The sequence below is a fragment of the Mandrillus leucophaeus genome, unplaced genomic scaffold, assembly GCF_000951045.1.
Source record: "Mandrillus leucophaeus isolate KB7577 unplaced genomic scaffold, Mleu.le_1.0 Scaffold8, whole genome shotgun sequence".
Lineage (NCBI taxonomy): Eukaryota > Metazoa > Chordata > Mammalia > Primates > Cercopithecidae > Mandrillus > Mandrillus leucophaeus.
In genome coordinates this window covers 3,451,246-3,475,593 of record NW_012108696.1, presented here as the reverse complement: position 1 = coordinate 3,475,593, position 24,348 = coordinate 3,451,246, and the positions used below count along the sequence as shown (strand labels likewise).

Below are 24,348 nucleotides of genomic sequence, written 5' to 3'. Positions count from 1 at the left end.
GATGGAGTTTCGCTCTTGTTGCCCAGGCTGGAGTGCAGTGGTGCCGTCTGGGTTCACTGCAACCTCTGCCTCCCGGGTTCAAGCGATTCTCCTGCCTCAGGCTCCCGAGTAGCTGGGATTACAGGCGCCCGCTGCCATGCCTGGCTAATTTTTTGTATTTTTAGTAGAAACGTGGTTTCACCATGTTGGCCAGGCTGGTCTCGAACTCCTGACCTCAGGTGATCCACCCGCCTGGGCCTCCCAAAGTGCTTGGATTACAGGCATGAGCCACCGTGCCTGGCCTAACAGGGATCATTTCTAATGATCTTTGCATCATTAGAAAAACTAAACTTTAGCTGAGTGCTTTGAAGACCTGCCTGAATGCCTAGATTAAAGCTTAGGTCGATTCAAAACTACTTGGAGTTAGTGTTTTGACAGGAAAGCTTGGATGATAAAGTTCGTCTGTTGCTTTAAAAATGATGTATGTAGCCTCAGCTCTAGTGAGGATTAGAAGGGCTTCTGATAGCTTCCCATTCCTTTTTCAGAGAAGTAACCAAGCCCAGAGAGAGCCCAGGTCTTCAGGTGGAGCTCATCCCCTGCGGGCCTCATCTTCCATCCTGAGCTGCTGATGTTCTCTAGAGGTGTCAGGGCACCTGGCTAATGGATAAAGCGCAAGTGCCTTAGGACTTTGTGGTTACAGTTGGGGCCTGTTATTACATACAGCTGTTAGATCAGGAGACACTCAATTACTTTTCTTTTCGAGAACTATGCAGCAGCGTTCAGTTGAGTCCAAAGTTGGACTCATTCTGGGAACTCACCAGTAACTGCTTTGTTGCAAGAATTGAAGCAGCCAAACTTGTTGAGAGAAAGTGTCCTCATTATAAATCAGAGTAAGTGTCTTCACCAAAATTAGGAGTCCTAGGCAACATTGTAGGTGGGTTTGGAAAAAATAAAACTTGGATTAAAAATTTAAGTTTTAGATGCCATGTGGGATTAAAGTTGGATTTTCTTACATCTGTGTCCCTGACAGCGGCAGCTTTTCGTTGGCCAATGCCAGGTGCTGGGGATTGGGGCGTCGCCTGTCTACGCCACATTAGCTTTTCGGTGATGCTCCTTGGTCAGCATTTCTCCTATTTCCGTCCTATGTGGGCACTGCAGGCTACCATTTAGGGCCTAGAAATTGGGTGCAATTACCAAACAGTTTTAGACAACGTATTTCAAAAGGAAATGCTGTGTTTAGATGTCATGGGAAGTGGGACAGCTGAGTTTCAGAGTGCCAGCTTTGGAGCCCAACCAAATTCTCGTGTGTCAAACGCAGATCATAAAACCTGCTAGCGTTGTTAGGCGTCTTAAGTGATAGACTGGAAAAAGCTCACGTTGCGAGACATGCAATTAAACTGCATTTCTTGAGTGATTATTGATAACAGTGGTGAGTGAGACTCTTAAGTTGTAGACCCTGCAGGTTTTTTATGTTTAATTTTCTTTTTTGAACAATTTTTGGAAGTAATACTTTTAGATAATTTGGAAAATGTAAAAAGTATGCATGTGAAAATAAAATTATCTCTAATCTTACCTCTGAGTATTTTAACTATTGTTGGTGATTATCTTAGCCTTATCCACCCGGATTTTATAAACATATCCTCGCATATATGCTCACATGGATACAAATAGACACCGGCTTTTAAGAAACGTGTATCTTTTTTTCTGTTTGATTTTTCTTTATGGGTGTGTGTGTGAGAGAGACACAGTCTTACTCTGTTGCCCAGAGTGGAGGGCAGTGGCATGATCGTGGCAGCCTCAAGCTCCCAGGCCCAGAGCACTCACCCACCTCACCCTCGCCAGTAGTTGGGAGTACAGGTGCATAACACCATGCCTGACTAATTTTTGTATTTTTGATGGAGATGAGGTCTCACTGTGTTGCCCGAACTTGTCTCTTAATTCCTGGGCTCAAGCGATTCACCTTCATTAGCCTCCCAACGTGCTGGGATTACAGGTGTGAACCACCGTGCCCACACTGTGGGCATTTTTTCTGTTTCATTAAATATTCTTTAAAAGCATACATTCTTTAAACATTGTGAGACATTGGATGGTGTCCCACAGGGTTTCTCAGTATTGACACTATTGACAATTTGGGCCGAATAATTCTCTGTGGTTGGGGAGTATCCTTTGCATTGTAGGGTCATGACCAGTGTCACTAGCTGCTGATGCTAATGGCATTCTCCCAAGTCATGACAACCAACAGTGTCTCCAGACATTGCCAGCCATTCCCCCCGGTTGTGAACCACATCTGAATGAAAATGTGCTGTAATTTGTTTCCCTTTTGGGTGTCTAACAGGTACAATAGGACAGATATCTATGTTTCGAACTCCTTGTCAGATACCCTAAGACTCAAATTCCTGGAATAAAGGGTATGCACATTAGTAAGGTTTTTGATACATATGGAGCCTCAAGTTTATTCTCAAGGTTTCCTCTCTTGATCCCCTCCAGCCTCCTTTTGCAATACCTAGCAGAATTCTATCAAATAGTTATTTTGTGGTCACAAAACCCAGGATGATTCTCAACTTTATGGCAGCCTTTGCCTTTTGCCTTGGGGGGAAAAAGTTTTTGAGCTGAAAAATGACAAAGACCTACTTGAAATGGGTAGAATATAGGGAGAGCCAGCAAATCACTAACTCAATATTTTATGTTGCAGTTCTTTGGTTACTAGATGGGTATTGTATTTTTTTGTCGTTGTTGGTTCAAAATGCCTGTTTTTATCCTTTGTTCATTTTTTTGTGATTTTTTTCTTAGATTTGGAGTGTTTTTGAAATATTTGGAAACTTTTAGATATTTTGTGGTAAATCAGACTACTCTGATAATCTAACAGGAATCCTAATTTTCATCTCCCTATTGATGTATTACTTAGAACACCAATTGAGGCCGGGCGGCGTGGCTCACGCCTGTAATCCCAGCACTTTGGGAGACCGAGGCGGGTGGATCACGAGGTCAGGAGTTCGAGACCAGCCTGGCCAATATGGTGAAACCCCGTCTCTACTAAAAATAGAAAAATTAGCTGGGTATGGTGGTACACGCCTGTAGTCCCAGCTGCTGGGGAGGCTGAAGCAGGAGAATCGCTTGAACCCGGGAGGCAGAGGTTGCAGTGAGCTGAGATCATGCCACTTGCACTCCAGCCTGGGCGACACAGTGAGACTCCATCTCAAAAAAAAAAAAGAAAACAAATTGAGACAAAATTATGTGTGACAGGAGAGGGGAGACTTAGTTTCTCTTGTAGTGTGTTCTGTTCTAAGATTGAAATCTATTTTGTATAAACTAATTATGAGGTAGAACTTGAGTGTTATCTGATTGAACAATTATTCTGTAATTAGGACTGAAGATGGAGGAGGAAGGCACAGAAGATAACGGCCTGGAAGATGATTCCAGAGACGGGCAGGTAAGTGATGTCAGGGTAGAGACGACAAGCAGCAGCTCCCTGTCCTGGTCCAGGTGGTCATTAACGACTGTTTTTCCTCTTTACAGGAGGACATGGAAGCAAGTCTGGAGAACCTACAGAATATGGGCATGATGGACATGAGTGTGCTAGACGAAACTGAAGTAGAGAATAGCAGTGCTCCAGATTTTGGGGAGGATGGCGCGGACAGTCTTCTCGATTCCTTTTGTGATAGTAAAGAATACGTGGCTGCACAGCTGAGACAGCTCCCGGCTCAGCTCCCAGAGCATGCTGTAGGTAACTTGGAGACACAGCGGGTTGTGCCCGTAGCCCCGAGGCACCTGGCGCTTGCGTGCTGCTCATGTGAGGGAGAACACAGCTAAACCACCGTGAACACATAGTTCAGTGTCTAAACCCTGCTGTTAAACCATGTCCATTTAAACGCTGTGTAGGTCAGGGATTAACTAATAGATAGCTTTTCTGTAGTACTGGGGAGTGTTTTTATAATTGGCTGGGAGACACTTTGAAAGCATGTGGTAAGTTATAAAATAGAAAGCTCTGACATAAAAGATTTTCGTTTTTTGAGATGGGGTCTCACTGTTACCCAGGCCGGTCTTGAACTCTTGGGCTCCAGTGATCCTCCCGACTAGCTGGGCTTATTGGCACAGGCCACAGTGCCCAGTAAGTTTTTTCCCTGTAAAAAATAGTTTTAAGAAACAAAGACGGTTTATTTATTTAGACAGGGTCTTGCTCGCTTGTGCAGACTGGAGTGCAGTGTTGTGATCATAACTCACGGCAGCCTCAGCCTCCCAGGTTCAAGCAATCCTGCAGAGCTGAGACTAGCTGAACCACCATGCCCAGCTAATTAAAAAAAAATTTTTTTTTTTAGAGATCATTAGGTTACCCAGGTTGATCTTGAACCCCTGAGCTCAAGCAGTCCTTCCGCCTCAGCCTCCCAGAGTGCTAGCATTACAGGTGTAATGCCGCACCCAGCTCAGAAATGGTTTCTAATCTCATCATGGAGATATTCCTCTTAATGTTGTGTTTTTTTGGTTTTTGCTTGTTTGTTTGTTTTTGAGAGGAGTCTCACTCTGTCACCCAGGCTGGAGTGCAGTGGCAAGATCACAGGTCACTGCAACCTCTGCCTCCCGGGTTCAAGCAATTCTCCTGTCTCAGCCTCCTGAGTAGCTGGGACCACAGGCACGCACCACCACGCCCAGCTAATTTTTTTGTATTTTCAGTAGAGATGGAGTTTCACCATGTTGGCCATGATGGTCTCCATCTCCTGACTTTGTGATCTGCCTGCCCTGGCCTCCCAAAGTGCTGGGATCACACACTTGAGCCACTGCGCCCAGCCACCGGGCTAATTTTTTATATTTTTTGGTAGAGACAGGATTTCATAATGTTGGCCGGGCTGGTCTCAAACTTCTGACCTCAAGTGATCCGCCTGCCTTGGCCTCCCAAAGTGCTGGGATTATAGGTGTGATTCACCACGCCTGGCCTGTTAATGTTTTAAGCAAGGTTAAGCAGTTACATTAAAAAATGTAAAGTACAGTGAAGACAAGTACCAACCATGCTCCCCAAAGGGACTGACTGAGCATCCTTGTATGTAAAGGAGGACCTTTGCTTAGGGCTTTCCCAGCTTTTCACTTCTAGTGTTTTGGCATAGAGCTCTCTGGTGGGGCTATTCAAATACCACAAGCCATCACTGTCTTCGAGCTGATCTTCATTTTAATCTGACGTCACGTGCCCAGTAGGTGGTTTTACTTCCTTAAGGCATTGCAGCTTTTAGCTTGGGGGTGGAAATGCCTCCGTAGGACTGAACCTTAAACCTTATGGTCAAAAGTCATTGCCTCCAAATTTATCCTCCTTTGATCTAGGGCAGCACTGAGGAACTGATTAGCTGCCTTTCTCAGCCTGGTGCTGCTGTGTGTTTATTATTTTCAGAGTGTGTACTTCTCAGTTAATGGAGGCATCCAGGTCATGGGTTCAAATCTAGAAAAGGAAAAAAGAAAATATTTGGGAGTGATCTTTTTGTAGTTCACTTAAAAAGAGCTTCAAATTTAGTAAAACTTGGTGATAAGTTTTTCTTTTGTTTGGCATGTAGTAAAGAGAGAAAATGACCAAGTTAAATGTTTGTTTTTAATAAAGTAGGCTAGGAGGGCCAGGCGTGGTGGTTCACGCCTGTAATCCCAGCACTCCAGTAGGCTGAGGCGGGTGAATCACCTGAGGTCAGGAGTTCAAGATTAACCTGGACATGGTGAAACGCTGTCTCTACTAAAAAATACAAAAAATTAGCCGGGCATGGTGGCACATGCCTGTAATCCCAGCTACTCGGAAGGCTGAGGCAGGAGAATCACTTGAACCCAAGAGGCGGAGGTTGCGGTGAGCCAATCGCGCCATTGCTCCAGCCTGGGCAACAAGAGCGAAACTCCGTCTCAAACGAATGAATGAATAAAGTAGGCTAGGAGAAAGTGCCCGGTGAGTGTTACCTTAAGAGTATTGCTGCCAGGTGAAATTGGAGGAGCACAGTTTATCATTTTTGAGTTCTGCTTTAGAAATCCTGTGGTTGGAGGGTTATGTGTTAATCACCAGTACTTAGAAACTGCCTGGGAAATTGATTCGTTCATTCACCCAGTACAGACAGGGCAGCATACCCCCCTGCAGGCCACTGCCAGAGACACTGGTGGAGCAGAGGCGTGGAGTGTGTGTTCTGGCGGAGAGGCAAGCGCTGAACTGAATGACCCAACAGTAGACTTTTAGATGGCAAAAGGTGCTGTGAGGGAAACAGACACACAGGTTGCCTAAGCGAGGTGTTGGCCTTGGTTTTCACAGCTCCAGCTTCCACAAAGTCATCTTCCATTTTGTTTTTCAGGTGGATGGGGAAGGATTCAAGAACACTTCGGAAACTTCATCGTTGAACTTCAAAGTAACTCCGGTAAGTTACCATCTGGTTCTGCATCACTGGGAATGTTAAACAAGTGGTTGATGTTCCACAGTGAAAGAGCAGTGTGTATGTATAAGGAAATGATATTGTGCTGGATACTGGGGTTAAGAGGTTAGCAGAACAGAAGTAGTTTCAGGGCTGGCCATCTAGCAGGGGCAGTGGGATCAAACCAAGTATGTAACCAGAAGGGAGAAAGAAGTGTGATGAGGGAGCAGTTGTGGTGGTTGGACTTCAGAAGTGCCTGGAACTCTTCCCAGAGGAAGTTATGTCTGAATTGAGGTCTGACGGATAGGTTGAAGAGGGAAAGAAGAATTTGGAGCAGAAAGGGTGGGGGGTGGCTCTGATGCAGAAGAGAGAGGGGAGCACACAGGGTTGGGGAGAAGCCAGAGGGTGTTGCAGAGCAGCTGGGCCCACCTCGCTGAGTCTGGGCTACCAGAAGGATTGGACCTATTGTCCTAAGTGAGCCAGATGTTGGAAGAGGTTTTCAGCAGAGCAGAGAGATCATTTTGTTTTAACAGGTTTCAGTTACAAATAAGTTTATGTTGGGAAAAGTATTTTTTTCCTAAATCCACTGTGACCTCTCCTCTGACAAAGGGGGTCTTTGCCAGCTGCAGCAGCCACTAGGTCAGCTTGGTCGTGGGGTGAGTGGCACGTCTGTGCGAGGCCCAGACTCGGGAGAATCAGACAGACTGTTATCACTAGGGACCTGCTGTTACCAGAGGAACTGGCAAAATAAACTGGTTTTCATCAAGTTATTGTAGCATGGAATACATTTTTTGGAGAGGAGAAAGTTTTGTGGAAACAGGCATTTATTCACAGATGATTGAAAGCTGTATTTGTTGGTGAAATGTATCTGCCCCGTGTTTAAAGTGACTTGTGGATTTGCTTTTTCTTTTTTAAATAGGACATTGAAGAATCTCTTTTGGAGCCAGGTACTGATAAGAGAAACACGACAGTTATGGTTTGAAAGTTTTCACGCTATTATTTTAAAGCTGTCTATATTTTAAGTTGTGTTATGATCTTGTAAATTGCTCTAATGGTGGACAATCCAGATCATACAAGGATCAGAGATTGGAAACCCATTCGTATCACCAGATCTGTAGAAGAGCCATTCTGGCTTCCTGAGGTCAAATACATTTGGTGCAATGTAGTGATTATTTTCATCTCTAACCACGTAGAGTGGCATTTAATTCCCCCTGTCCCCATGATTCCTCCATGTGTTGCTACACATGAAACAGATCTTGTGATATTTTGCTGCAGTCGTTTTGATTAACGCAGTTAAGGCAGGAAAAAGCTGTTGTCAGGGCACTTACCACCTGAGAAGTGACTGGATTCCAGAAGAGGAAACAGAGTTTCTTCGTGAAAATTTTCAACATATTATTCCCCTTCCGGACTGCGTTTATCTCCCACCGTCAGAAGAGATTCTGATTTTCATATTGGATTGTTCTGTTAAAAGAAATTCAAAGAAATTTGGAAATTGAGCTGTCGTTGAATGGTGATTGCATTCGGTTCAGCACCTTGGACATTGGAAAATCAGTCAGAAGACCCAGACTTGAACAAAAACTCGAAGAAGACTGTTGAGAAGCAGCCGCGTGGTTGTAGGTTTTTAAATCTGTGGGGGCCTTTTCTCTTCCGTGTAGCGTAGAGGCTTACCTAGAGGCGGTCGCAGCGCAGGTAGTGTAACCAGTATAACTTTGTGTACCCGCGGGTTTTCCAATCTCTGTGTAGCTAGCAGTTCTCTTCGTGTTAGTGTGGCAGCCGTGCCAGTTCCACATTTGTGATTGCTTTATTTCCCTGGTAATTAAACCTTGTGCCATTCTATTCCTGTTAAATCCGTAGAAAATGAGAAAATACTCGACATTTTGGGGGAAACTTGTAAATCTGAGCCAGTAAAAGAAGAAAGTTCCGAGCTGGAGCAGCCATTTGCACAGGACACAAGTAGCGTGGGGCCAGACAGAAAGCTTGCGGAGGAAGAGGACCTATTTGACAGCGCCCATCCGGAAGAGGGTGATTTAGATTTGGCCAGCGAGTCAACAGCACACGCTCAGTCGAGCAAGGCAGACAGCCTGTTAGCGGTAGTGAAAAGGGAGCCCGCGGAGCAGCCAGGCGATGGCGAGAGGACGGACTGTGAGCCTGTAGGGCTAGAGCCGGCAGTTGAGCAGAGTAGTGCGGCCTCCGAGCTCGCGGAGGCCTCTAGCGAGGAGCTCGCGGAAGCACCCACGGAAGCCGCAAGCCCAGAAGCCAGAGATAGCAAAGAAGACGGGAGGAAGTTTGATTTTGAAGCTTGTAATGAAGTCCCTCCGGCTCCTAAAGAGTCCTCAACCAGTGAGGGCGCTGATCAGAAAATGAGGTTTGTTTTTTCTCAGTTTTAGACCAGACGCTATCTCCTTTTCATTGGTCATTTAATGACACACATAAGCTGTTTTTTTCTGCAATTGGCCAGCCAGACTGACGAAATTGTAGTTTTGCTTCTAAAGAATGTTTTGTTTCTCTGTGTGTTTTTAATGGGTGATTCAATTCCTTTTCTTTTTCTCAACCTATCATGGTTGTGTTCTTAAATTGTTAATCGTTATCTTCAGCTAAATCGAATTGACTTTTACAAATCTGACATTGTATTTTTGGGGTCAGATTTTCCAATATAAGCTTGCAGAGGTGTCTGTTAAAATTTTATTTCAGACTAATTTTCTGGTAGGTATTCAGTTTTAGCACATAATCATATTTTTAGTTTTGTTCTCTTTCGTTTTTTTCCTGTATGAGTAACATTAACTTTTGTCTCTAGCTCTTTTAAGGAAGAAAAAGATATAAAGCCAATCATTAAAGATGAAAAAGGTATGATTTAATTTATGTGGTAGGGAGTCATGTTTGGATCCCTTATTTTGGGAGGAGGGGCGTGCAGATATCCACACTTTGGATCCAGTAATTTGTTTTATTATGGGTTACTGGAATCAACCACCTAATGGTTTCTTGAGAGACTAGTTTTAGAAGTTCGCAAGCATCTGCATTTTATATTTCTGTTGTGGTTGTCATTTATGAGATAGTGAAAAGCACAAGAAAGGAATAATTTTGCTCATTGAAGACTGTTTCAAGGACTTTAGAGACTGCTGTCTTGGATGAGATCTGATCATCAAAAGACATTTCAGTGCATAACTGACATGGGCATGATTATTCCTTGAGTAAGGAAACTCAGTTTTTGCTGTCCAGATTTTCTGCCTTCTGTGTGTTGGCATGTGTGTGTGCATTAAATTCTTGAGTCAACAGTTGGGATTGGGCGTCGTTAGGGCTTTTAAAGAGGGCTGCGATCTTAAGAATGGTTGTGCTTCCTGTTAGGCCTTGGGTTGATGCCTAAGAATCTCCCTCTCGTGCCAGGTCGTGTTGGCAGCAGTTCTGGTCGGAACCTGTGGGTCAGCGGGCTGTCCTCCACAACACGAGCTACGGATCTCAAGAACCTTTTCAGCAAGTATGGGAAGGTATGCCTTCCCTTGCCTCATACCATCCACTGTGATTATCAGAGTTAAAAAGGAAACTCTGCCGGGTGCAGTGGTTCACATCTATAATCCCAGCAGTTTGGGAGGCTGAGGCAGGAGGATTGCTTGAGTCCAGGAGTTCAAGACCAGCCAGGGAACATAGCAAGACCTTGTGTTTACTAAAAAACGACAACAATGGCTGGGCGTGGTGGCTCAAGCCTGTAATCCCAGGACTTTGGGAGGCCGAGACGGGCGGATCACAAGGTCAGGAGATCGAGACCATCTTGGCTAACATGGTGAAACCCCGTCTCTACTAAAAAATACAAAAAAACTAGCCGGGTGAGGCAGCGGGCGCCTGTAGTCCCAGCTACTCAGGGAGTCCCAGCTACTTCAGGGAGGCTGAGGCAGGAGAATGGCGTAAACCCAGGAGGCGGAGCTTACAGTGAGCTGAGATCTGGCCACTGCACCCCAGCCTGCGCGACAGAATGAGACTCCATCTGAAAAAAAAAAAAAGGACAGCAACAAAGCTCGCCCAGTCTTGTGCAGTGCACCTTATTTCCTGACTCACAGTAACTAGGGTGCCGAGCAGGGCACGTGGTTGGTCATATCACAGCAGTGCTCAGAACAGCGGTATAAACAGCTTCCATCTCAATGTTCTTGGGGTTCTTTCTAACTGGTCTCAAAGAGACTTATGGTCTTTTGTCCTAAGCAAAACTTAAAGCTGACATGATCAGTTTTTTTCCCTTAAGAATAAATTGGGAGGCTGAGACGGGCAGATCACCTAAGGTCAGGAGATCAAGACCAACCTGGCCAACATGGCTAACCGCTGTCTCTACTAAAAATACAAAAAATTAGCCAGCCGTGGTGGTGTGTGCCTGTAGTCCCAGCTACTTGGGAAGCTGAGGCAGGAGAATCACTTGAACCCAGGAGGCAGAGGTTGCAGTGAGCCAAGATTGTGCCACTGCACTCCTACCTGGGTAACAGAGTGAGACTGTCTCAAAAAAAAAAAAAAAAAAATGACATGAATAATTGACTTTCATATAATTTAGCATTTTAAGTATATAGTCTGACATGATCGTGGTTCAAAAATCACTAAGATGCTGCTTATGGGGGCAGGAGAAAAATAGTACAATTCAGCAGCTTTCCAAAAGAAGTTGAGGAGGACAATTTAAAATGATTCCACTGTTTGGAATGAATTAATGTAAGAGTCTTCTTTTTTTTTTTTTTTTTTTTTTTTTGAGACCGCGTCTTGCTCTGTTGCCCAGGCCAAAGTGTGGTGGTGTGATCTTGGCTCACTGCGACCACCGCCTCCCAGGTTCAAGTGATTCTCGTGCCTCAGCTTCCTGAGTAGCTGGGATTACAGGCACCCACCACCATGCCTGGCTAATTTTTGTATTTTCAGTAGAGATGAGGTTTCACCATGTTGACCAGGCTGGTCTCCAACTCCTGACCTATGTGATCTGCCTGCTCGGCCTCCCAAAGTGCTGGGATTACAGACGTGAGCCACCGCACTTAACCAAGAGTCTTCTGATAAGCAGTTGGCACTCCCCTGGTCTCCTGGGTGCCTCTGGGGAGTGGCTTCCAAAGAAGAAGACTCACCATTTAGTGTCTGGACGGTGCCCTGATTCCAGGCAGAGCGGGGCCTGTCCGACACAGCCTTCTGGCTACAGGAGCTGTTCCTTTGTCTAGGTCTGTGTCACCGGATCAGGTGTTGGTTAATGTTTCATTGCTTAAGAAGCAGACAGGACCCAGAGAAAGCATTTAGTTCAGTTTTTCTCTTAACAGTCTGTGTATTCAACAAGGGCTTAGGAAATTCTTATAACCATGAATAACCCGTTTCTTCAGTTACTTTTTTGACTTCACTCAGACACTGATGATTAAGCAGAAGTAAACATACATGGTCACTGTCATCACAGATTTTTTAGTCTGATGGGAAAAAGACCGTTTAAGAAATAAACACATATGTGTTGTGATGAGCCTATTAAGGAAGGTTAGAGTACGCTATCAGTATGTTGGGGAGACCATGTTTAGATTCGGGAGACAGCTTCAGCAGACCTCGCTGAAGAAGTGACATTCAGCCGAGGCGTGAGTGATAGAGTTGGCCTTGCCTGTGGGTCTCAGCTCTGGACGAAAACAGGAGGACGTAGGAAGGCCAGAGGGGCAGGACACCACTCGGCTACTTGACTGAAGCATGCAGAGGCTGCTGTGACAAGCTCCAGGGCGGATGGCACTGCCCAGGGATGGGGACGTACAAGCTTAGTATGGCGCCTCCTCTCATTTGGGTTTTGTCTGTCAGAAGAAATGTCCTTGTAAGGATGATTAATTTGATGGTAAGGTAGAATGACGTCATCATTGGCTTCAGCTGTGATATGGGAAGTGGCGTCTGTGTTTCTGTGAGGAGAGTCTTTTGTCCCTTTGGCCCTGACACATTCAGGCAGAGTCTCGACTCCTCCATTTGTGTGGTCTAAACCACAGGACGTCATAGTCTGATGGGAACCTCGAGCGTGTGGGTTCCACCTTGTCATTTCATAGTTGGGGCCATGAGGTCCAGAGACGGGGAATGCCTTACTCAGGTTGACCCACTGAGTCAGAGATGGGTCAGAGAGCAGGACTCCTGTGTTTTGGGGAAACGTTCACTCTGTGCGCCAGTGCTGGTGGGGCTGGCGTTGAATCTGCTATCTTGCTGTCTGTTTTCTGTTCATGATGTTTGCTCATTTATCTCTTTTTCCCATTTATCTGCCGCCTTGTGGGTTGAGTCCTTTGATGACTGATGGCTTATTTACTCTCTTTGTCATTGTGGTTTACTGGCTGCTTGTAGGATTACAGTACACATCTTCCCTTACAGTCTGTCTGCAAGTGGTGCTCTGTTGGGTTCAGTGTAGTGCAAGAACTATCCGCAGGAATATACTTGCATTTCCCCTCCTGTCGATCTTCGTGATGTTATTGTCATACAGTTTACTTCTCTTGAAGAAGTCACCCAGTATTTTGTTGGCTTTGACTTGCTGTGGTTTGGCTTTTTTGCTTTGAACAGTTTTTGTTTGTTTGTTTGTTTGAGACAGAGTCTCGCTCTGTCGCCCAGGCTGGAGGGCAGTGGCGCGATCTCGGCTCACTGCAACCTCTGCCTCCCGGGTTCACGCCATTCTCCTGCCTCAACCTCCCAAGTAGCTGGGACTACAGGTGCCCGCCACCATGCCTGGCTAATTTTTTGTATTTTTAGTAGAGACGGGGTTTCACCGTGTTAGCCAAGATGGTCTTGATCTCCTGACCTCGTGATCCGCCTGCCTCGGCCTCCCAGAGTGCTAGGATTACAGGCGTGAGCCACCGCGCCCAGCCGAACAGTTGAAATGACTGGAAAAAATCATGTTCACCTCACCAGGTGCTCTTCCTTGCTTTTTGTTGTACATCCCGTCGGAGATCATCTTCTTCCCTCCTGAAAGAACTGAAAGTTTCTTGTAGTGTGGGGTTGCTGGTGATGTGTTCTTGTTTCTTTTGCATGTCAGAAAAAGTCTTTACTTTGTCTTCATTTTGAAATAAATTTTCACTGGGTATAGAATTCTAGGTTAACTTGGCCGGGCGCGGTGGCTCAAGCCTGTAATCCCAGCACTTTGGGAGGCCAAGACGGGTGGATCACAAGGTCAGGAGATCGAGACCATCCTGGCTAACACGGTGAAACCCTGTCTCTACTAAAAAATACAAAAAAAAAAAACTAGCCGAGCGAGGTGGCGGGTGCCTGTAGTCCCAGCTACTCGGGAGGCTGAGGCAGGAGAATGGCATGAACCCGGGAGGCGGAGCTTGCAGTGAGCTGAGATCCGGCCACTGCACTCCAGCCTGGGCGACAGAGCGAGACTCCGTCTCAGAAAAAAAAAAAAGAAAAAAAGAATTGTAGGTTAACTTAATCCTTGTTCCTTTAGTTTCCAATTTGTCTCTTTTCCTCTGGCTGCTTTTAAGTTTCTTCTGTTTTTTGTTTTGTTTTGTTTTCCCATAGAGACAGGATCTCACTGTGTCGCTCAGGTTGGAGTACAGTGGTGCTCACTGCAGCCTCAACCTCCCAGGCTCAAGCGATCCTCTCACCTCAGCCTCCTGAGTAGCTGAGACCACAGACACCACACCACTACACCCAGCTAATTTTTAAAATTTTTGGTAGAGATGTAGTTTCTCCGTGTTGCCCAGGCTGGTTTTGAACACCTGGCCTCAAGTGATCCACCCGTCTCGGCCTCAGAAAGTGCTGGGATTACAGGCATGAGCCACTGTGCCCAGCCTGTCCCGATAATTTTTTATTGGATGTTGTGAATTGTATTTTGTTGGGTGCTAGTTATACTTGTATCTCTACAAATACTCTTGAGCTTTTTTCTGGTGCACAGCTGAGGTACTTGACACACTTTGGTCCTTGTGGGGCTTTTATGCTAAGTCAGGGTCAAAGTAGCCTTCAGTTTGGGCTGATTTGGTCTCACCACTGGGCAATGCCCTCTGAGTAGTGGGTCTGATGCCCGTGAATTACCAGCCTTTCCACCCTGGCTATTGGGAAGAGCAAACCATTTGTGGCCCTGAGTGCCCCCCAGTGATTGTTCCCTCTGCTCCTTATGAGTGGTGCTGTCCCAGCCTCTGGTTTCCTTGCACACACATGCACTGGGCGGGAGCAGCCCTCTGTGGGTCTCTTCAGCTTGCTCTGTGTGGCTGTGTCCTCTCTGATCCTCAGTTCTGTGGTTTCTCTCTGCCTTGGTCTCAGAATCTCAGTGCTATTTTACCCATCCCCCATTGCCTGGGAACTTCAGGCAGTGAGCAGGGGCAGTCAGGAAGCTCTCAGGGATCGCTGTCTCGGGCAGCCTGATGTCCAGGATCTGAAAACCATCATGGCCTACGTTTCATCACGTTTGTCAGTTGTTTCAGGCAGGAAAACAATGCTTAGTTCTCCCGTCTCGGCCAGAAGTGGAAGTCCTTTCCCCATGGGAACATTCCCGACAGTCCGGGTCTGAGTCAGAGCTGTTCTCGGGCCCAGCTGGAGTGGATGGGTGCGTTGCTTAGTAGCCCCACAGCTGTTCGTGGGCATAGTGGAAATAGAGAAAACGATGTGGATGGATAGGACTTCTGGTTATTAGTTGTGAGTAATGAAGTTTAATGGTTTTATAACCTTGCATGTTTGTGTGTTTTCATTGTGATGACTGATCTTGTATTAAAAGCAATTGTATTTAGTGGCTGGGTACGGTGGCTCACGCCTGTAATCCCAGCACTTTGGGAGGCCGACTGGGGTAGATCACTTGTGGTCAGAAGTTGGAGACCAGCCTGGCCAACATGGGGAAACTTCCATCTCTACTAAAAACACAAAAATTAGCTGGGCGTGGTGGCCAGTGCCTGTAATCCCAGCTACTTGGGAGGCTGAGGCAGGAGAATTGCTTGAACCCAGGAGACAGAGCTTGCAGTGAGTTGAGATCAGGACACTACACTCCAGCCTGGGTGACAGAGTGAAACTGTGTCTCAAAAAAAAAAAAAAGCAATTGTATTTGGATAGGTCAGGATTAATTGGAACCAATTCAGTAACTAATAGTGGAAAAGTACTAATATGGGGAAAGGTGACAAATAGTGAAAATGATTCTGATTGTCAGGTAATAACTTTAGCAAGTTGTGTGGTCATTTGTAAGAGACAGTAAGAGTGCCCTTTTTCATGAAGGTTGTTGGGGCCAAAGTGGTAACAAACGCCCGCAGCCCGGGAGCTCGATGCTATGGATTCGTCACCATGTCAACATCCGACGAGGCGACCAAGTGCATCAGCCATCTCCACAGGACTGAGCTGCATGGACGAATGATTTCCGTAGAGAAGGTGAGGCAGTTCTTGTCTATGGTAACTCGCAAATGGAGTTTGCAAGTGAGAAGGCCTGGGCCACACATCATTTCTGTCTGCATTATATTTTAGGCCAAAAACGAGCCTGCTGGGAAAAAGCTTTCCGACAGAAAAGAGTGCGAAGTGAAGAAGGAAAAATTATCGAGTGTCGACAGACATCATTCTGTGGAGATCAAAATTGAAAAGTAAAGTGAATTTTCAAACCTCCTCTTGGAATCCCTGGGAGGAGGGCAAGGGCAGCCACCGTGGGCCTTGAAAAACACACTCTGTCCCCACCTCTACCCACGCAGCCTTTCCAGCTTCCTGCTGGAGTCTCAGCTGATTTTTGTGTTCTGCTGCCACTTAAATATTCAGCTTTATTTATTTATTTTTTGGAGACAGGGACTCACTCTGTCACCTAGGATGGAGCGCAGTGGCACTGCAGCTCCACCTTCCAGGCTTAAGTGAGTCTCCTACTCCAGCCTCCCAAGTAACCGGGACTACTGCAGGCATATACCACCCAGCCAGGCTACTTTTAGCATTTTTTGTAGAGACGTGGTTTCGCCACGTTACCAAGGCTGGTCTCAAATTCTTGAGCTCACGTGATCTGCCCGCCTTGGCCTCTCAAAGTGCTGAGATTACAGGTGTGAACCACCACGCACTGCCAATCTTCAGCTTTCTGTTTAAAGCTATTTAACGAAGTAGCCTGTGTCTTTAAAAAGTGGATGCAGATGATCCTCAGCATGTATTTGTGTCCTGACAAGTGATTAGCCTTTTGAAAAATCAGTATACACAAAATGAAAGAATACTATTTTGTATGTCCTTTTCCATATTCTGGTCTCTTGTACAGCCTCTCAGACCTTGGAATCATTTCCTCATCCATGTTGATTTTCATGTAGTTCTCACTTACTAATCACAGCAACTGTCATAAACCCAGTTTTTCAAAGATAAAGCATCATCCAAAGGAATGTAGCCTGGTCTAGTGTTGCAGTGAATGACTTTGAGCAAGTAGTTGGTTGGTGCTGTGTCTGACAGATGGCAAGTATTGCTGTGTTTACTTCAAAATTAAAAATATCCCAAGGCACCCTGTGAGTTCACGGTGGCACCCTGGGGTATGTTGGCCTAGTGGTTGGGAACCATGGGTCTGAGGTTCTATTTTTATAAAGGGGTGATTTATATCGAATCAAAATGGAGGTAGGGACAGATCTTTCAAGGCAGGTGTGGCTTATTTATATTTTTAACACAATTGTAGGCTTTTGAGAAGGTAGATTTTGGTGGTGTATCTGATCAGGGCAATGTCTCAGAAGGCTGAGTGTCTGCCTTAAGTTTACATTGTCAATGCAGTTTAGAGGGTAAACATGTCTGTGGACATAGTTGAACTGGGTTTTTGAAGATGTAATTACCAATTTACATCATGGCCAAATTGGAATTATATTTAATTGGAATTATTATTTTTAAAAAGCATTTTACTTTTTGAGATGGGTCACCCAGGCTGGAGTGCAGTGACGCAATCATGGCTCACTACAGCCTCGACCTCCCAAGCCCAAGTGATCCTCCCACCTCAGCCTCTTTAGTAGCTGGGGCTACAGGCATGGGCTACCACTCCCTGGTAATTTTTAAATTTTTGATAGAGACAGGGTCTTGCTCTTTTGCTCAGGTTGATTTCCACCCTGGCCTCAAGCAATTCTCCCACCTTGGTCCTGCAAAAGACTAGGATTATAGGCGTGAGCTGCTGCACCTGGCCCCAAGTTGAAATAAGTAGGCCCCTGAGTAATGGGTGTCAGATGAACCTTCATGAACTTGAAGCGGGGCGGGGGGGGGGTTGGTGAGCACTCTAATTTAATCAGCAACTTCAAAAAGACACATCCCATCAGCATTGCTGAGAAAAAAAAGGTCTGTATTGGTAGAAGATGGGGAACTGTTGTTGCAGGTTTGCGGTATTCTTGGTATCTTGTGTCATTCATTGCTTTTCTGTATTTGTGGGAAAGGTGGTAATAATTAGCTAACAGTATGGCTTGGTCCTGTGGCCAGCATTGGGAATGCAGCAGTTTTCTCGGTCCTTGCAGTAGCCCTGGGAGGCACGTGCTCTATGTAGGAGAGGATACAGGCCTAGAGAGGGGAACACGTCCTGCCTGAGTTTGCTGGGAAACGGCAAGGCTGGGATTGAACCTATGAAGGTTGCTCGGAGCCCCATGGCTCTTAACTGGGTGATGAACTTAAGACCTTCAAGACCAAACTTCCTGCAGGTTGTTTGCCTAGGAGGTTGAGCATTTTAAAATTTGTTTTGACCTTATTTTTTCCTTCAAATTGACACCTTCATTAGCCTTTCCTTCCGTTTGAAGGATTTCTAGATTGGTGGTCGGTCTTGTGAAATAGAGAAGCTTTCCAAAGAAGGGAAGAAGAGGGGCTCGCCTTTGCTGTCTTGGATGAGTGCTGCTTTTTATATAGTTGTTCTCTAGAAAGCACATGTAAATGTCAGGTGTAATCCCAGCACCCAGGGATGATGCTTTTTGTTGGATATCCTTCCAGTCTTTTTTCCAGCACATATATTTATCTACTAGAAGGAAAGCAGATGAATAAATACAGAATCTTGTGCGGCAGGTGAAAGGAGCCAACCCCCCACCCCCGCCCTGTCCCGTCCTGCCCCGTCGCAAGCTCATAAAGGCTCATCTGACACCCATTACTCAGGGGCCTACTTATTTCAACTTGGGGCCAGGTGCAGCAGCTCACGCCTATAATCCTAGTCTTTTGCAGGACCAAGGTGGGAGAATTGCTTGAGGCCAGGGTGGAAACCAACCTGAGCAAAAGAGCAAGACCCTGTCTCTATCAAAATTTTAAAAATTACTTGGAAGTGGTTGCCCACACCTGTATCCAGCCACCTCCTTTTTATTCCCCCTGAGTTCTGTCTCAGGATCTAAAGACCCTTCTTTTTTTTTTTTTTTTTTTCCTTTTTCTGTTTTTTGTAATGGAGTCTCTCTCTGTTGCCAGGCTGAAGTGCAGTGGTGCAATCGTGGCTCACTGCAATCTTCGCCTCCTGGGTTCTAGCAGTTCTCCTGCCTTGGTCTCCCGAGTAGCTGGGATTACAGGCATGCGCCACCACACCCGGCTAAATGTTTTTGTGTTTTTAGTAGAGATGGGGTTTCACCATGTTGGCCAGGCTGGTCTCAAACTCCTGACCTTGTGATCCATCTGCCTTGGTCTCCCGAAGTGCTGTGATTACAGGCATGAGCCACCATGACCAGCCTAAAGACCCTTCTTTAAAGCATACCATGAGGTAACAAAAGTAAGCTGTAGAGCAGTATATGAAGTATGACCTCGTTCATGTCACGCCTAAGACACTCTATAAAACGTCACCGTAGATCACCACAGTCAGGCAGACCCAGTGATTGACAGTAAGGCCGCCCTCGTGGTCGTCATAGGGATGAGGGAGAGGAGATAAGATGATTTACAATAGTCAGTTTTTCTCAAAATGAGTATTATTTTTTTAAAAAAAGACAACTCCATGATGTGGAGGTTGAGAAGGGCAAGGGAGATGGGGCAATCAGAGGCTTCCCTGGCATGGCTGGAGCTCTGCCAGGAACCCTGCCTGGGTCGGTGGGGGAAAGGCCAACAGGTGCTTGCTGGAGGGCCCTGCAGAGGCCTGACTTTCCTGCCTGGACCCTGGCACATTGTTGGTGTTGAGTCAGTGTGCAGTTTAATTGCCTGAGACGAATGGCATTAGGGAACGCGGCAGCTGAGTTTGAGTGGTGAAGATGATTTATTTCACTGCTTAGAAGAAAGTTGCTTTTGGTTGAAATGGCACTTAACACCTTCCTGTATTCACTGGCACATAACACATCATTTAACTCCCTAAAAGTATGCAGTAGTTACTAACCAAGGGGTGTTGGCCTCACGGGTAAATGGCCTGCCACTCTGTGCAGTGGGGGCTTGGCGTCCTGCCACTGGGCCTCTATCCTATTGAGGCTATATTGGGAAGAAATGCTTTTCCCTATAAAGCTTATAAACAATGTTCCACACATACATGATGAAACATTAAAGTAAACTTTTTAGAAGTGTTCTCATGTAGTTGGCATGTTTCTCGTCTCCACCTGCACGCCACTCTTGCATGCCAGCCTGTCTGGCATTTTGGAAGTACATCCCCAGGAATTTCATTGTGCATATCCCTCAGTTGAGCAAGTAATAGAAGTGGGAATACGGCCTGTATCTAAAGAGTAGTATTGTTGTTGTTATGGTTTTCAAATAATTTTTTCCCACCTGATTGCCGCCGGGGTGATTTTGTTTTGCGTGGACATCTGAGTATGTGTGAGTGAGGCTCTGGGTGAGCCGTTCCTGTTACAGAGTCTTGTGAACTCAATTTGATAACCATGTTTTTAAATAGAACCGTAATTAAGAAGGAGGAGAAGATTGAGAAGAAGGAGGAAAAAAAGCCTGAAGACATTAAAAAGGAAGAAAAAGACCAGGATGAGCTGAAACCCGGACCTACAAGTCGGTCTAGAGTCACCAAATCAGGTGATGAGAGTCTTTTAAGTGCTAGGGGAAGGGTAAGGCCCAAGGCCTGGCACGGGTGGTGAGTAGGTGGGGTTCCGAGGGAAGATGAGGACAGCAAGCTCTGGTGACATGGCTGTTTCGCTGTTCATATGTCACCGTTGAAGAAACAAGTCTGTTGATGAAATGGCTTAAAGGAGTTTCCATACAACATCAGGAATCCAGAAGTGCTTGGGACTCAGGGCTTGACATGTATTGCTGAACTCAGCTGCCTGAGTTCTGGCTTTCTCAGGGCCTTTGGCTTATTGTAGTGTGGGATTCGCAAGAGTGAGTTGTCCAAGTTTCTTGTAACTAACCTGATGCTATTTTGCAGGTGTGCAGTCAAGTTTTTCCCACATTATGTTAAAGCTGGAGGTAGTAAAAATACAGAGAAAACTGAAACCTCCAAGCATCTGTTGAAGTGGTTGTATTTGGACGATGCCACTTCTGTTGTCATTTTGTAAAAGTTCATTGTGCTTTACACCTTTGAATCTCTATAAGACTCAGAGTGTTTTGTGGCAAAAAAAAAATAAGCCAACTCCACCTCCCCCATCAAGGAAGAAAAAAAACAGAAACAAAACCCAGCCATCTGGAGCATTGAAATTTGGTACAGCACATTACAAGCTGGATCTTCAGCTCTCGGGCTAATTTACCCCGAGTCTCATGAGGAACGTGTTTTTAAAATGTTCCTCAAGTATTATAAATCTCCCCAAATAAGTCATTGTTCCAGCGCTTAGAGCCTGGTGGTTCTGTTGTCAGGAGAGAGAATTGGTTGGGAAGCCTTTATTGCTGGAAATGAATGGAGGGAAGCCCACCCGTCTGGCAAGGCACTCCCTCAGAGCTGCAGTGTGATTCCGAGCGCAGACTGGATACTGCAGAGCTTCACAGAACGTCAGGGAGTAGTGACAGCATAGACCAGCTCCAGAGCTGTGTGGGTTTAGTGTGGAGGGTCACAGAGGGCTCTGCGGGACGGCTGTGCCTGTGTGCGTGCTGCAGGTTTAAGCTGTAGGTTGGGAACAGATCCCTCCAGTTGTACAAAGACCCGTGAGGGTGCCCCCGTTGTGCTGTGCCCGCGTTAGTGTGTCGCTCACAATAGATGAGAAATAGAGGCTCCCAAGGCTGGTGTCAGTCACTTGACTCACGCCTTGTGTGTCCAGAGTCCATCAGAGCGCTGTTTACTACGGGAAGTTGGGGCGTCCACAGGTTTTCATAGTTTGCTGTGTTTTGTCCTGAAGGAAGCAGAGGAATGGAGCGGACGGTTGTGATGGATAAATCGAAAGGAGAGCCTGTCATTAGCGTGAAAACCACCAGCAGGTCCAAAGAGAGAGTGAGTATTGCCTCCGCCATCTCAGGGCCAGCTGTTTCTCACGATGGCTGCACGACCCGTTTGATTCGCATTATGAAAACAATGCTGTTTCGCCTTTAAAATCTTAAAAGAGTTCTTTGGAGTTTGTAGGAGGCATGATAATTGTGTAGATTGTAGATACAGACACACACGTGAATCCCGGCGCTTTCTGCAGAGCAGTGCTCCTCCGTGTTTGCTTCCCTCCATGTGCTGGCCCCGTACTGGTTCCTGACTGGGATGTGCCGCCTTCCGACAGAGCATCGGTTCACACAGCAGCTCCACCATAGGCTAGGATGGGCCAGACCCAGGCTTTTCAAGCTGGAAGGCAGATCCTTCTCTTTGGTTGACTTAATAGCAGGTTACTTTCTTTCATTGATTTTCTAGTTTCTATTAAATTAACCGAAAAGGTAGAGACCAGCCTAGGACAGAGTGTTGGTCATGTTACCAGATCAAGAGCTGCCTCTCGAGTTGTGCTCACAACTAGACAAAATAGCATCTCATTTGCGTTTTTCACTCTGGAAAACAATAAAAACCTCTGCTTCCCAGCTGCAGGTTCTAGCTAAGATGTTCGTGAGGTGACTGTGCTTTTTTAATGAACGCAGAGTTCACCGTATTCAGCCAGGACCACTTTGTGTGGTTAAGACTTTAGGTTTTTTTTTTTTTTTTTTTTTGAGACGGAGTCTTGCTGTGTCGCTCAGGCTGGAGTGCAGTGACGTGATCTCGCTCATTGCAGCCACTGCGTTCTGGGTTCAAGCGACTCTCCTGCCTCAGCCTCTTGAGTAGCTGAGATTACAGGCACGCACCACCACACCAGGCTAATTTTTGTACTTTTAGTAGAGATGGGATTTTGCCACATTGACCAGGCTGGTCTCCAACTCCTGACCTCAAGTGATCCACCAGCCTCAGCCTTCCAAAGTGCTGGGATTACATGGGTGAGCCACCACGCCCAACCAAGACTTAGCTTTTAAAATGAACATTTGGATTTTATAAAGTATCAATTCCTAATGTCATTTTTCACATGAAAATCATAAGATACAGAGAAATCTAGAGTAGAACATTGAAAAAGACCCATAATCTTACCCCCATGTCACTGTGATGTTGAAAAATAAATAGTGACCACATGTGCGTGATTAAAACATCTGGTCAGCTCGGGGAGATGCAGCACGGGCATACTAAAGCCTCCGTGTGTCCGGCTGGGCTCCTCGGCTTCCTCTGCACACAAGTTCCCTGTGCGTGCCGTGGGACCACAGACAGAGGATGTGCTGGAGCTTGCATTTTCTGTGTAATATGCCATGGAGGTTTCTACATACAGACATGTAGATTTGGCCTTTTTCCTTTTTGCTTTTTTTTCTTTTTGCTTTTACATTTTTTTAAAAATTTTATGGATAATATTTACCTATTAAAAAATAAAGGGTGGGGTGTCTCATTTTGTTGCTTAGCCTGGCTTCAAGTGATTCTCTCGCCTTGACTTTCCAAACTTGCTGGATTACAGGTGTGAGCCACTAGCCCCAGCTTCTTTTAACTTTTAAATTTTGAAATGAAGTGCTGTTCAGAAAGGTTGTGAAGGGGACTCCTGCGTGTGTTGCACCTGCCAGGTCACTAGTAAGTGGCTAAGCTGGCCTGAGAACCCAGGAGTGCTGGCACTGTTGCCTGCTGTGCTGCCCACTGTGCGGTGGTACGTGGGCACCTGTCCCCTTCTTACTCCACTGCAGTGTGTGTAAGACATCTGCTCGTCTCATAGGCAAAGCGTGCCATCAAAGTGCTGGGTGATGTCTCCCTGTGTATGTATGCCCCTTCCTCCCCAGCCTGCATTTTATTAATAATTGGTGTAATGTCTCCGCCTTGACCTTTACCTGTCTTTCTGTTGGCTTGGTTTGTCTTTCATTGCTTGCTCTTTCTCTCCTATGGGAACTAATTAGGAAAATAAGCTGAGTAGCTTTTTAACAATGTCATTTCCCAAGCCCCTGCCCCAGAGATTCTGTGTGGATCAGCAGGAGGCCTCAGGTTCTGTGTTGTTTAAAAGCTTCCTGGGAGGGTCTGGTGTGTAGCTAGTTTGGGTGAGGCCTTGGAGAACCTTGAAATGGGAGTCAGTCATTACAGCTCTGAGCTTTATGCCACAGATAGAAAATTATGAATGTAGGCTGGGTGCGGGTGGCTGACGCCTGTAATCCTGGCACTTTGGGAGGATGAGGCAGGCGGATCACTTGAACTCAGGAGTTTGAGACCAGCCTGGACAACAGGACGAAACCCCGTCTCTACAAAAATAGAAAAATTAGGCATGGTGGTGTGCACCTGTGGTCTCAGCTACTCAGGAGACTGAGGTGGGAGGATCACTTGAGCCTGCAGTGAGCCGTTGCACTCCAGCCTGGGCAACAGAACCAGACTGGGTCTCAAAAAAACCAAAAACCTACACAAAATAAATTACAGACATTGGCTATTAGTGTTCTGTACCTTATTAGGAGCACCGTTTTGCATTAAAGCATTTTGGCATATTCTATTTATTTATTTATTTATTTATTCATTTGAGACGGAGTCCTGCTCTGTTTCCCAGTCTGGAGTACAGTGGTGTGATCTCAGCTCACTGCCACCTCCGCCTCCCAGGTTCAAGTGATTCTTTTGCCTCGGCCTCCTGAGTAGCTGGGATTACAGGCATGCGCCACCACGCCTGGCTGACTTTTGTTTTTTTACTTGAGATGGGGTTTCACCATGTTGGTCAGGCTGGTCTTGAACTCCTGATGTCGTGATCTGCCCACCTCGGCCTCCTGAAGTGCTGGGATTACAGGCGTGAGCCACTGCGCCTGGCCTGGCATATTCTATTTAGAGCTGTCTGCCTGAGTCCTGAGCCAG

At 46.1% G+C, this 24,348-nt stretch overlaps 1 protein-coding gene across 4 annotated transcripts in view; it reads left to right on the top strand.

The window, feature by feature from the left end:
• SAFB2 (scaffold attachment factor B2) overlaps nt 1–24,348 on the top strand; it is a 36,780-nt gene that overhangs the window by 3,340 nt on the left and 9,092 nt on the right. For 2 of the 4 annotated variants that reach the window (XM_011967380.1, XM_011967378.1), the window contains exons 3-13: nt 3,345–3,409; nt 3,496–3,726; nt 6,303–6,344; nt 7,258–7,285; nt 8,193–8,703; nt 9,133–9,182; nt 9,720–9,820; nt 15,483–15,632; nt 15,726–15,838; nt 20,011–20,141; nt 21,392–21,483. In XM_011967380.1, the coding sequence (XP_011822770.1) occupies nt 3,345–3,409; nt 3,496–3,726; nt 6,303–6,344; nt 7,258–7,285; nt 8,193–8,703; nt 9,133–9,182; nt 9,720–9,820; nt 15,483–15,632; nt 15,726–15,838; nt 20,011–20,141; nt 21,392–21,483 (1,514 nt within the window). The other 2 variants (XM_011967379.1, XM_011967381.1) reach the window with 2 other exon arrangements.